Raw genomic sequence first — 13,608 nt, forward strand, 5'->3', positions numbered from 1 at the left:
TATAAATAATGTTCTCAATTTTATATCATCATAACACAAATAAATAAGCATGTCTTAAACTCCAATAACTTCAGAGTCCATTATTGTTTCATGTTTATATTATATTTTTTTTAATGTTCCACAATTTTAGATCATAATAACACAAATAAATAAGCATGTAATTATCCTAGTATTCTAACATGCTATTTTTTTCTAAATGTAGATGAAAAATAGAGTTCTATTTTTATTAAACTCTTAATAACTTCAGAGTCCATTATTCTATCATTTTTTATTTTTTTTTTCACAGATTTTAGATCATAATATGACAAATAAATAGGCGTGTAATAATTCTAGTGTTTGTATTTTGAAGATACAAAATATTACATTCTTATTTAATCTAGAGTATTAAACTCTAAAACTTAAAGGTCTATTGTATCATTTTCAGATTTTATTTTTTATTTTTCAAAATATTAGTGTTAAACTCTTATAATTTTTTATCTTGTATTTTTTTTTTAATGATTTTTTATGTTTTACAATCTCAGATCATAATAAGACAAAGTATTATATACATCTAGTATTTGTGGATTTGTACATATTTTTCGAGTTTCAGTTTTCCTATTCTAAACTCTAATACAGTACATTATTCTATCATTTTTATTATTTATTTCTAACCATCTTGGATCTTAATAAATCAAATAAATAAGCATGTAATAATCCTAATATTTTAACAGGTTATTCTGCTGAAAATGTAGATAAAGAATAGACTTTTAATTAAAGTGTGATGTTTGTTTCATGGTAAACAATTGAATTAAATATGAATTATTCTGATTTTTAAGTGGTGGACGAGCAGAACCTTCACCCGGACGAAGTAGAACTTCCTTCTCCTCTGGAGTTCAGGAAGGACAGCGAGGAGGAGAACAGAGACAGCGAGAAGGACGAGGACACCAAGGAACTGGAAGCTTTGCCATGTGAGTTCAACGCTTATTTTCGGAGGAAAACACGACCACAAAACGTCTTTGTAGCTTTTTTAACTCGCAGAAGTGGCGACTGAAAGAAGGCGTTTTAAAGTTTCTGAGGCCAGACTGCCGGTCATAATCTTTTCCCGGATTGGTGTTCATGGCAATAAAATCCTCATCGAACAATAGAACAATTCATTTAAATCTTTCAACGGGCACTGAAGGAAGTAGCACATGTTTATACTGCCCCCTTGTGGACTGGTTGTGTGTCGCTAGTGTGTGAACCTGAGTCGCAGCAAATGGAAAAAAAAAAAAAGTTTTGCTGACGCAAATCAAGTTTCCTGTCATAAATAAACGAAAGACACGCTCATAAAAGGGCATGAAGAAACCTCCTGTGCTCCGTGGAATTCCTTTAAAAGGAAATGGTTTTACCTGAAGTGCTCGTACGACCGTGAAGTTTGTTTTATTTACTGCACAGGCGTGTGGTTCTGAGGCGCTATTGTGTGTTTGTGTACGAGGGGATGCGCAGGATTTGTTATTGTCTTCGGGCTAGAAGTCCTTCCTGTTTATCACGGGACGGCTTCCTTCCTTCCATACATTTTCCAGTGGAGGAGACTCGAGGTAACGGCGGCGTCTTCTTCTCTCATTGTTGCTCCGAGTTCCTCCCGAGCCTTCCTGAGTCCGGCCGCCAATAATGAGGATCTGATAGCGTCGCTCTACTTTCACTGCCCGAGTCCATCAGTGACTCTGGACCTGTCCACGGATCGTCTCCTTTTCCTGCCTCTGACCTGGTCTCAGAGCCACTGACCACTGCGCCGCCTCGTAGAATCCAACATCTGATAGAATGTTGGACGAATGATTTCCTAATGTGGGATTTTATTGAAAGAAACTTTGTAAGAAAATGTTTTCTTTTCAATTCATTTTGAAGGAAATATAAAATATATTCCATGATTATAACTTTGATATATATTTCATTCATTTTTTATTTTATTTACGTAAAGCTTTTAATATTGTATTTTAAATATTTGTTTATATTTTAATTGATTTTAAATATATCTTTCTCTCACTCTATCAGTATCCGATTTAATACTTCAAATAATATGTAAATATAATATAATATATATATATATTTAATTTGTATCCAGGAACTATTTAATTAAGTTATTTGCTTTTTAAATCATATTTTAACATTTCTATTTTATTTATTTTTTATTTCTAAATCCTTCATTTATATGTAAAGATTTAAAGCTAATTTTATTTTTCTAATTCCTTATTTCATTATCATTGATTCATTTATTTCGATTCATGTAAAATTAAACAAAACTTTGTTATGTGTATTTATTTTTTCTCTCTTAAATTAGTTATTTTTCATGCCACTTTTAGATTAAGTAAAGTAAGTGGCTAAAAGTCTATTTATTTTCATGTAATTTATACTGATTTTAAATTAATTTCTAATCCTAATTTGTAATTTTACGTTTATTTATTTGTTTCCTTTCTTTTAAATTTCCTTAGCAATTCTTGTTCTCATTTTTAGCATTTTATTTAATGTATGACACGTTTGAATACAAATATTTAGTTTGATAGCGTCGTGTCCACGGATCGTCTCCCTTTCCTGCCTCTGACCTGGTCTCAGAGCCACTGACCACTGCGCCGCCTCATAGAATCCAACATCTGATAGAATGTTGGACGAATGATTTCCTAATGTGGGATTTTTAAAAATAAACTTTAATCAAAATGTCTTCTTTTCATTTCATGTTAAAGGAAATATAAAATATATTCCATGATTATAACTTTTTATTATATTTAATTCATATATTTTTTATTTTATTTACATAAAGCGTTTAATATTGTATTTGACAATATCCATTTATATTTTGATTGACTTTAAATATCTTTTTCTCGCTCTATCAGTATCCGATTTTCTTTTATACCTCAAATAATATGTAAATATAATATAAATATATTTCATTTGTATCCAGCAACTATTGAATTTTAATAAATGAATTTGCTTTTTAAATCATCTTTTAAAAGATCTATTTTTAATTGTTTTCATTTCTAAATCCTTCATTTATATTTAAAGATTAAAGATTTAAAGATCATTTTATTTTTTTAATTCCTTATTTCATTATTATCGGTTCATTTATTTAGATTCATGTTAAATTAAACAAAACTTTTTTATGTGTATTTATTTTATTTGACAATTATTTATTTTTTCATGCCAATTTTAGATGAAGTTAAGTAAGTGACCCTGCTCTGGAAAAGCGCTATATAAATAAAAAATACTTACTTACCCACCTACTTACTTAAGTGGCTGAAAGTCTATTTATTTTCATGTAATCTAAACTGATTTTAAGTACAATTCTAATCCTAATTTGTTTAATTAATTTATTTGTTTCCGTTTCTTTTTTTAATTTCCTTAGCAATTCTTGTATTAATTTTAAAAAGGATGACACGTTTAAATACAAATATTAAGTAGAAAGTTTTGCAAGAATCCTATGAGATTGTATTTCATTGTGTCCATGTGTGTCGTGTGCAGCTGTGAGAAGCCCTTGTTCGCTGACGGAGAGGAGGGTCAGTCGCAGCACTCAGTCCTTCGGGCCCTTCACCATCACGCCCTTCACCACCAGCAAAGAAAACCTCCCCGTGTTAAACACTCGAATCATCTGTCCTGGTAATAAACGCTCGCGTACACACTTGCTCGTCCTGTTCTCTTCACACGTGTCTTCATGTGTGTGTGTGTGTGTGTGTGTGTGTGTGTGTGTGTAGGTCTACGTGCAGGTCTGGCCGCCTCCATCGCTGGAAGCTCCATCATTAGCAAGATGCTACTGGCTAACATCGATCCCTTCGGCGCGACTCCCTTCATCGACCCTGACCTGGACTCACTGTGAGGAACTTTTTCTTGAGGAGTTCTTTCAGTTTGACTTCATGAAAACTATTATAGTATCAACAAGAATTAAAGCTCCATCAGAAATGTAGGATAAATAATAAATGTAACCCCTTGAAAAGTCCAGCTGAACTCTGTTCAATGTATACATTTCCTGGTGGTTCTCAACTGTGGCTGGTCTCCAGGGAGGGTTATATGGAGAAGTGTGTGATGAACAACTATTTCGGGATCGGCCTGGACGCCAAGATCTCCCTGGAGTTCAACAACAAGCGAGAGGAGCATCCGGAGAAATGCAGGTCAGATCTTCAAACATGTTCTCAGGATGAATGAATCTTTTAATAGTCATTTTAATTTGGATTTTTTTCTATGTCACTCCAGGAGTCGTACCAAGAACATGATGTGGTACGGGGTCTTGGGGACTAAGGAGCTCCTGCAGAGAACCTATAAGAACCTGGAACAGAAAGTCCAGCTAGAGGTCAGTTCTTATCAAATTAAATTGTTTTTGTAATTTGTTTGGCTTTTAAAGAAACACTACTTAACATTTACATTACAATTATACCTTTTATGAAATTATTTTTTTAGTTTAATAAGTATTTATTATTTGAATGATACTTTTATTCTTGTAGTTTACGATGTCTGAGAGGGTCATGTGACCACCAGAGACAGTGTTTCATGTATGAACGACTGAGAGACTTTATGAAAACTGATCCTGGATTTATTTATCATTCATGGTAATGTCTCTAAATGTATTTTAATTTATTGTATTTTATTTCATTAATCTCTTTTTTGTTTCATTCATTCTATTTGATTTCTATAGTGTAGGATAATGTGTTGAACACTGGCAATAAAAGTTTTCTGATTCTGACTCAACAAGAGTCTTTATATGGTTTTGTAACTGGTTCTGGACAATGCAGTAACACCGTTCTGACGCTGGAGGGAGCCAGAAACACTTCGATCAAATTGTAAGAAAAGAAATAACGAACCGGGTTCTTTTCGTCCACAGTGCGACGGTCAGTACATCCCTCTCCCGAGCCTTCAGGGCATCGCCGTGTTGAACATTCCCAGCTACGCGGGCGGGACCAACTTCTGGGGCGGAACCAAGGAGGATGATGTGAGTGTGTCGCACATGTTCCAGCAGAGGTCACACTCTTGACAGGATGTTTCTCTCCTCGGGGTCAAGACTGTCTCGAGTGTTGAAATAACGTGAGAAATAAATGTCCTCGTGGAGTCGAGGGTCTCGTGGAGTCGAACCCCCTCAGAGAAACCATGTGTCACGTGACGGTGAAGATTCATGATTGAAGTCACCGACCTTCTCCTCCAGATCTTCTGCGCTCCGTCGTTCGACGACAAGATCCTGGAGGTGGTGGCCGTGTTCGGGAGCATGCAGATGGCCGTCTCCAGGGTCATCAAGCTGCAGCATCATCGCATCGCTCAGGTGAGCGTCCACACCTGAGGAGACCGTTCACCAGTATTTAACGAGTATTTAACGTGTTCGTCTTTGACTCCGGCTCAGTGTCGGACCGTGAAGATCACCATCCTGGGCGACGAGGGCGTTCCCATCCAGGTGGACGGCGAGGCCTGGATCCAACCTCCGGGCGTCATCAAGATCCAGCACAAGAACAGAGCCCAGATGCTCACCAGAGACCGGGTGAGAGTCCAGACGTTAGCATTAGCATTAGCTTAACAAAAAAAAACAATGATTAAGTACTTATTTTGTTCCTATTTGACCTTTTACAATTTGTTTAATTGAGATTTGTTTTGTGTAGTGCATTTTATTTGTGCTACAAGTTTAAATAAAGCAGATCTATTCCTATGTTATTGAACGCACCACACTAGTGGTGACCTTATATAAAGTCATTTTGTTGACACATTGTTTACTTCAAAATAGTCAATGAAACCAACATGAAAATATAAATAACAATAAATAGTGTTTCTTATTTCACTTCTTTAGTCGTTTGTTTGATTGAGTTTTATTATTTTTAATCATATGTCATATAATTTTGAATAAACCAGAACTATTCCTACGCTCCTGAACACACCATACTAGTAGGCATGTTGATGCGATTTCTCGTCTTGATTTTTAATTACGACTCTTTATTATTATTTTAAATCACATTTTTTATTCAAACAAAATCATTAAACTAACGTGAAACAAATATAAATAACAATAATCAAGTATTTATCATTTTCTTATTTCACTTCTTAAGTTGTTTTTTTCTTATTTAAATGTTTGATTTTTAGTTTCATTTGTCTTACATTTTTGAATGGAGCAGAGCAATTCCTACGTTCTTGAACGCACCACACTTTGATGCGATGATAAATGTTTGCTCGTCTTGACTTTCAATTAAATCGCTTTTCAAAATTTAGTAAATTAAATATTTTACTCAGATTCATAACACGTTTAAAGACCACTCAAATATTTATTTTATTTTTAGATTTACTGCCTTTAAAAAACATTAAATACAGGTTTATAATGGTTTATAAATGTATTTTAAAATACTTTACTTTCGTAATAAATGTATTTTATTCGACTCTAATCTCTTAATACATTTTCTTTCCTTTTTATTTAAATAGCCCTGATCCTCTACGGTGCAAACATATCCCTTAAAATAAAGTTAATATTAAGAGAAATATTTTGTCAAGATTAAAAAAACAGTTAAAAACTGCGTACACTGAGGTCTTAAGGTTTTAAAATATATATATTTTTAATATTTTCTGGTGTTATTGTTTCGACTAAATTGATATATTTCCGCGGCAGGCGTTCGAGAACACGCTGAAGTCCTGGGAGGACAAGTTGAAATACGACAAACCTCCTCTGCGACCTCATCTCTACCCTCAACAGTCCGTGGACCTGGCGACGGACGAGGAAGTCACCATCGTGCAGATGTGCGCTCGCTCCGCCGAGGAGCTCATCACCAGGTGATCGTCCAACGTCCTCCGAAGTCTGCGACTCTGGTGTCTGACCGTGTGTGGTGTGGCGCCCCCTGCAGGATATGTGAAGCCGCCAAGAGCAACGGACTGTTGGAGCAGGAGTTAGCTCACGCCGTCAACGCCGCTTCTCACGCCATCAACAAAACACACCCCAAGTTTCCTGAGGTGAAATAATGATGAACATGTTCACGTCGATTATTCATACACTTGTTGTTGTTTGTTGTTTTTTTTTTAACTTTTTTAGAACTTTTTTATGGTAGTAAATCAGTGTAATCAGAATATTTAGTGGTTGAATTTTCGAAAAGTTGAAACCTTTTTATTTTTTTATTTGAAATGTTCAAAAATGTCTATGTTGAAAGGTTGATTTTTTCTTTTTCTTATTTCTGAAAAAGAATAAAATACAATTTAAAAAAACTTTTAAACACATAGTGTTTGATATTCTTATACCAATAATAAAGTTTAAAAAAATCTAATTTCAATAATATTTTATTGAAATTAGATTTTAAATTAAATGTAAAAAAAAAAAGTTTTTATTAAATATTTTATACATTGTAATTGTTAAAAATAAATTACTAATAAACTAAATTCAACCTTTCAAAATAGAATAATTCAATGTTTATAAAATAAAGAAAAAGTTTACTTCATATACAATACTTTTAAGTCAACCATTCAATATTAAAAGCTACTGATTTGCTTCTTTATGTTCAAAAACATTTAATAATGTAACCAACCAAGATGTAAAGAAACCAATAATATCTTATATCTGTATATATTTTTTTAAATATAAAGAAAACATACTTGAAACAAAATAAAACCGTTTCATTTTTCACAAATTGTATCTGCTTTTGAGTTACTCTTATAGAGTTATGTAGTAAAATGTATTCAAATGTTCTTTTATATTATAAGAATAAAATCAAACCCTTTTAATTAGAAGCCAGAAATGGAGTCTGTAAAAAAAGGTTTTAAATTTGCTTAATCTGTCTTTGATTTTAATCCCAAATGAAGATTATTGACATGAATAAATGTGTTCTACAGAGTCTGACCAGAAATACTGCCATCGAAGTCGCCAGCACCGTCAAAGCTCTTTACAACGAGACCGAGTCCCTGCTGGTGGGCCGAGTCGCTCTGGTGAGTCTTTTTTGTTTTAACACAAAAGCAGATGGAGCACAAATGCTCCTCCCATGATGCAACATTAATAGACTCAGGGACTCAATTGTTCCTCGTGCTATTAGATTGTTTAATTCTGAGTTTGGGGGCAAGAGTGGAGTGAAAAGATGATTCTATTCCATGTTGATCTTTGTATCCTTTTTCTTTGTTTTGGATCTTTAGATTTAGATCGGGTCATCTTGAACTTTGTTCTTGTTTTTTTATGAATCTATCGTCTGTGTTGCTGTGTGCTGGAAAAACAATTTCCGGAAGAAGAACTCCAGAGGGATCAATAAACTTTATCTATCTAAAATCCATACATTCTCTAAATCATAAATGAGATTTCTCTATAAACCCGTGATATTCAAGTGACTCACCTGTGACGGCAGCAACTGGACCCACCTGAGGAGGAGCAGCTGTCGGCCGCCCTGCAGACCGTGGAGGGAGAGCTGGGGAAGCTGGGAGAAATCACGTGGCTTTATCACATCCTGCAGCCCAACGACGAGGAGGTGAGAAGCTTCTGCAGCTCGTAACACTCCTGGCATGACGACATGAATCATGTTTATCAATCGAGAAATACTATTTTAATCAAAGAGAAATGCGTAACATTTTATATCACGTCAGTCGTGTCAAACTTAATCACACCAGGGGCCAAAATCTGAGTCAAGTCAGGGGCCAAACTCATTTGAACGATTACCTACTCTTTGATGAGTAAATATAAGTATCATTGCAATGTAACATTTTAATTCTTGGATGCTCAATCCATCAAAAATATCTGTTATTTTAGATATTTAGTGACTTCCTTAATAATTGCTGACATCAGCGATCTCTGTTTTTTACTCATACACTAGTGTCTTCGTAGGTCATTATATCAACATGAACACAATAAATACATCAAGTCAAGTTCTTTTATCGTCAAATATGCATGTATGTCTTTTAATTATTAGTGACAATTGCTGATGAAAAATAAGGAAAGATATGAGAAAATACTTGATAAATTATAACATAAAGTCGTTTTTTTTTTTAATCCGATTAATTATTATTATTGTTATTATTATATCCACATTATTTTAAAGTAAGACAAAGTAAATGAAGCAACATTTTATAATAAAATGAAATATATGCATAACAGTAAAGAAGAAAACAACCTAAAATGTTTTTAAAGTGAGTAACTTTCCCATTTACGTTTCAATATTTATTTAAAGTAGTAAAAAGAAAAGATCCGATGTGAGTAACTAATTCAAAAATCTGGTCCTGAATTAGATTTTTAAATCTCATCAAACACTTTTATTGAATTGTCTGTTGAACCCACTCCCACCCCTGTCTGTGTGTGTGATGGACCTCCCCTTGTGTGTGTCTCCTGCATCAACATGTGTGTGTGTGTGTCCTGCATCAACATGTGCGTGTGTCCTGCATCCACATGTGTGTGTCCTGCATCGGTGTGTGTGTGTGTGTGTGTGTGGATCCTGGCTCCAGGCGAGCTCAGAGCCCAGTAGCTACATGAAAGGCTGTAGGTTGATTGTGCTTATGTACCAGGACCACTCTCTGGGTTACGGCAAGAGGAACAGTCGCAGCAGCATGTTCCGTATAGTTCCCAAGTTCAAGAAGGAGAAGGCGGCAAAGAGGACCAGTCCTCAGTCAGGTATGCGGCTCAACCATACTTCCTCATTGATGGTGTTTCAGGGGAGGTCGGCGAGGTCACCGGCATGAGCCCTTGAGCAAAGGTTTCAGACCTTCATGCTGGTCTCTTTACAAGAAAACAATGATGGGTTTTAACTGCTTGTGTCTTTAAATATGTTTTATTGAGCTTAAGATCTGAATATCTTCTTTTGTATATGTATTATTTCATATATTACCATTGATTGAAGCAACTTCCTCTTTCGGCTAGTTTTTGAAACAAATCATTTCTTTGACACAGATTTATTGGGAGTTTTCAACTTCTTGTGCACAATATAAAAGTGTACTGTACTTTTTCAAATAGTTTCCTCAAGTGTAGGAAACTTTCTCAGCCACTGCTTTAGGCAAAGAAACTGTGTGTATGAAACAAGTGCAAACAAGTGTGTATGTGAAGCTAGAAAGTGAACCTATCAATTGAAAGCTAGCATGTGTGTGAAGTTAGCTAGCGAAAGCTAGCAAGTGAAACTAGCTATTGAAGAATAGCATATGTGTAAAGCTAGCCAGTAAGATAGTATGTGTGTAAAATTGGCTAGCGAAAGCTAGCAATTGAAAGCTAGCATGTGTGTGAAGTTAGCTAGCGAAAGCTAGCAAGTGAAACTAGCTATTGAAGACTAGCATATGTGTAAAGCTAGCCAGTAAGCTAGCATGTGTGTAAAATTGGCTAGCGAAAGCTAGCAATTGAAACTAGCAATTGAAAACTAGCATGTGTGTAAAATTAGCTAGTGAAAGCTAGCAAGTGAAACTAGCTATTGAAAGCTAGCATGTGTGTAAAGCTAGCCAATGAAAGCTAGCATGTGTGTGAAATTAGTTAGCGAAAGCCAGCAAGTGAAACTAGCTATTGAAGGCTAGCAAGTGAAACTAGCTATTGAAAGCTAGCATGTGTGTGAAATTAGTTAGCGAAAGCTAGCATGTGTGTAAAGCTAGCCAATGAAAGCTAGCATGTGTGTGAAATTAGTTAGCGAAAGCTAGCAAGTGAAACTAGCTATTGAAGGCTAGCAAGTGAAACTAGCTATTGAAAGCTAGCATGTGTGTGAAGCTAGCCAATGAAAGCTAGCATGTGTGTGAAATAAGCTAGCGAAAGCTAGCATGTGTGTGAAGCTATCTAATGAACGCTGGTTAGCGTTTAAAGCTAGCTTGTGGTTTTAACTTCTTTGTGACTTTTGTATTTGTTTTGATTCAGTTTAAATTCTAAATGCTGCTTGAAATGTAATTAACTCAAATTTTTAAAGTTCAACTTCCTGTTTTGAATGTCATTTTGATGAAAAAAATTGCGTTTTAGCACAGATTTTTGTATTGTCTTCAACTTTGTGTGCACTATACTGACGTATATTTCAAATAAAATAGTTTCCTGAAAAGTAACACACTACCTGAGCCACTTAAATAGTTTTCAGTCAAAAAAAGGCAGCGTTTGTGAAGCTAGCGTTAGCTCTGACCTGGGCAGCAGGTCCAGACCATACGTCCAGCTGTTGACAGTCAGGGTCCTGAGCTGGGCTGAACCTTCTGCACAGGCTTCCGTCCTGTTTCCTCCTCTGGTGGATGATGCATGATCCCCTCCTTTCTTTCCCGACTGTTACGACCACCTCTGTCGCTGCCGCCGCTCTCTCTCTTCCTTCCTTCCTTCCTTCCTCCTTGAATCCTCCCTTCCTTCCCTGACCTGTGTGTGGCGCTGGTGTCCTCTCTGAGCCCCTCTGCTGTCCTGTGTGTTGGTGTGTAGTGGAGCGATGGGGAACCGAGGAGGTGGGCGTCTGGCTGGACCAGCTGAGCCTCGGCGAGTACAGAGACACCTTCACCCGCCACGACATCCGAGGCTCAGAGCTGCTGCACCTGGAGAGGAGAGACCTGAAGGTAAGGCGCTCACCTGCACTTCTTCTTCTTCTTCTTCTTCTGCCCTCCTGTCCATTCATCTCCTGCTGCATCGCTCTGCTTGGCTGCTCTTCTCTGCAATCGCTGCTTGGCGGGAAGTTAAAGGGATGGTGTGAGAAAGAGAGAGAGAGAGTCACTGAAGTGCACTCTGGGAGGTTTTTATCAAACATGATGATGAACGTTTTTTAATTCATTATGTTTTTATGTCATGATCCAGTGAATCCACTTCATGTTTTACTGTTTATCGAGTCACAGGAGAAAGTCTGATGTTAAACTTGCAAATGTATATTATTATTTTTGTTGTTGTTAATATTATTATCCTTTAGCCCGTGTAGAATTTCTGAACTCTATTCATTTAATTTTGTTTTCTAGTAGACAATTTCCTTCTAATTATTAATATTATTATTGTTATTAATAGATAAAAGATTAGATGCATAAGAATCTTTGGACTGTTAACCAGAGAGTATTTTGACTCTGAAAAATATCCACAAAAACATTTTTACTGAGAAATAACCTCCTTTAAAGCGCTATATGAATACAAATTACTTACTAACTTATCCTAATCCTTTATCTCCGGGTCAAGGTGACCCGAAGGCCCCAAAACCTCCCCGGCTTCCATAAATACATATGCAGTGGTGGAGGTTGTTCACCTTTACACAGAGAGGACACAAGGGATACCACAAACACATTTGTTTTTCCGGCCTCCGGGTCAACCTGACCCTGAGATAACACAAAGGATCCCACAAACACATTTGTTATCAGGGCCTCCGGGTCAACTTGACCCTGAGATAACACAAAGGATTCCACAAACACATTTGTTTTCAGGCCTCTAGGTCACCTTGACCCTGAGGTAGCACAAGGGATACCACAAACACATTTGTTTTCACGCCTCCAGGTCAACTTGACCCTGAGATAACACGAAGGATACCACAAACACATTTGTTTTCAGGCCTCCAGTTCACCTTGACCCTGAGGTAGCACAAGGGATACCACAAACACATTTGTTTTCACGCCTACAGGTCAACTTGACCCTGAGGTAGCACAAGTGATACCACAAACACATTTGTTTTCAGGCCTCCAGGTCATCTTAACCTTGAGATAATACAAGGGATACCACAAAAATATTTGTTTTCACACCTCCAGGTCAACTTCACCCTTTAATAACACAAGGGATACCACAAACACATTTGTTTTCAGGCGTCCAGGTCAACTTGACCCTTTAATAACACAAGGGATACCATAAACACATTTGTTTTCAGGCCTCCGGGTCATCTTAACCCTGAGATAATACAAGGGATACCACAAACACATTTGTTTTCAGGCCTCCGGGCCACCTTGACCCTGAGATAACACAATGGTAAATTCATATATTTGATCAAAGAAAATTCAGAATCTAAAGATGTTTAAATTAAAAAACTTTAATTTATTTCTAAATGAATATTTTGAATCTCATAAATTCACTTTTTAATTCAATATTTAAAATAGTTTTATTCCTTTATTTGTTTTCTACCGTTTATAAATTAAAAATAAATATTCAAAGTACTTAACGATACTAAATGATCTTGTGAATTAATTACGTTTTTATCTGCAATTTAAATGAGTTATTTTTAATATTTTATTTCAACGTTTTTCTAGATTTCTAGAATATTCAAAATACTTTTACTTCAAGGAATCTTATCCAAAAACTGTTTTTTTCATTCAATCACCTTGTGTTTTAAAAAACCCATTACTTTTCTCTCAAACTATTATATTCAACATAATCTGACATTAAGTGTGTACTCTTAAATATCAAGGCAGGTTCAGGTAGTCGACATGTTCAGGTTACAGTATTGTGTACTCGGAATAAATGAAAATAACGACAAGAAAAGGAATCGTGAATATATTCAGATGTTCCTTTAGTGAAATAAAAGCGCGATGTGTGTAAATAAAAAAAACAAAATCAATGTTTACGGCAATTATGACGTGAATCCTGGTTGTAGTTTGTATTTTCTACCACACGGGGCAGTATGTTGTTGTTTGTGACGCTTCATTCATAGTATATCCGAGTGATCGTGACGTGACGTCCTCAGTCATGAAGTTTTGTCCTGGTATTGATAAATATTCAGATGCTTTTATGTTCCTTAATGTCATGAACGGATGTTTGAAGGTATTTTGATCAACATTACTATATTA

General features: G+C 35.8%; 1 protein-coding gene across 3 annotated transcripts in view; it reads left to right on the top strand.

Annotated features, from left to right (window-relative positions):
• The window catches only part of dgkh (diacylglycerol kinase, eta), a 59,718-nt gene that overhangs the window by 42,278 nt on the left and 3,832 nt on the right, over positions 1–13,608 (top strand). For 2 of the 3 annotated variants that reach the window (XM_087803984.1, XM_087803985.1), the window contains 14 exons: positions 816–947; positions 3,472–3,606; positions 3,702–3,819; positions 4,005–4,115; positions 4,198–4,294; positions 4,823–4,930; positions 5,141–5,254; positions 5,333–5,467; positions 6,578–6,738; positions 6,810–6,915; positions 7,786–7,878; positions 8,286–8,405; positions 9,433–9,538; positions 11,288–11,418. In XM_087803984.1, the coding sequence (XP_087660110.1) occupies positions 816–947; positions 3,472–3,606; positions 3,702–3,819; positions 4,005–4,115; positions 4,198–4,294; positions 4,823–4,930; positions 5,141–5,254; positions 5,333–5,467; positions 6,578–6,738; positions 6,810–6,915; positions 7,786–7,878; positions 8,286–8,405; positions 9,433–9,538; positions 11,288–11,418 (1,667 nt within the window). The remainder of the gene's footprint in view (positions 1–815; positions 948–3,471; positions 3,607–3,701; positions 3,820–4,004; positions 4,116–4,197; positions 4,295–4,822; positions 4,931–5,140; positions 5,255–5,332; positions 5,468–6,577; positions 6,739–6,809; positions 6,916–7,785; positions 7,879–8,285; positions 8,406–9,432; positions 9,539–11,287; positions 11,419–13,608) is intronic. The other variant, XM_087803986.1, reaches the window with a different exon arrangement.

Source organism: Callionymus lyra, chromosome 12 (genome assembly GCF_982586985.1).
Source record: "Callionymus lyra chromosome 12, fCalLyr1.hap1.1, whole genome shotgun sequence".
Taxonomy (NCBI): Eukaryota; Metazoa; Chordata; class Actinopteri; order Syngnathiformes; family Callionymidae; genus Callionymus; species Callionymus lyra.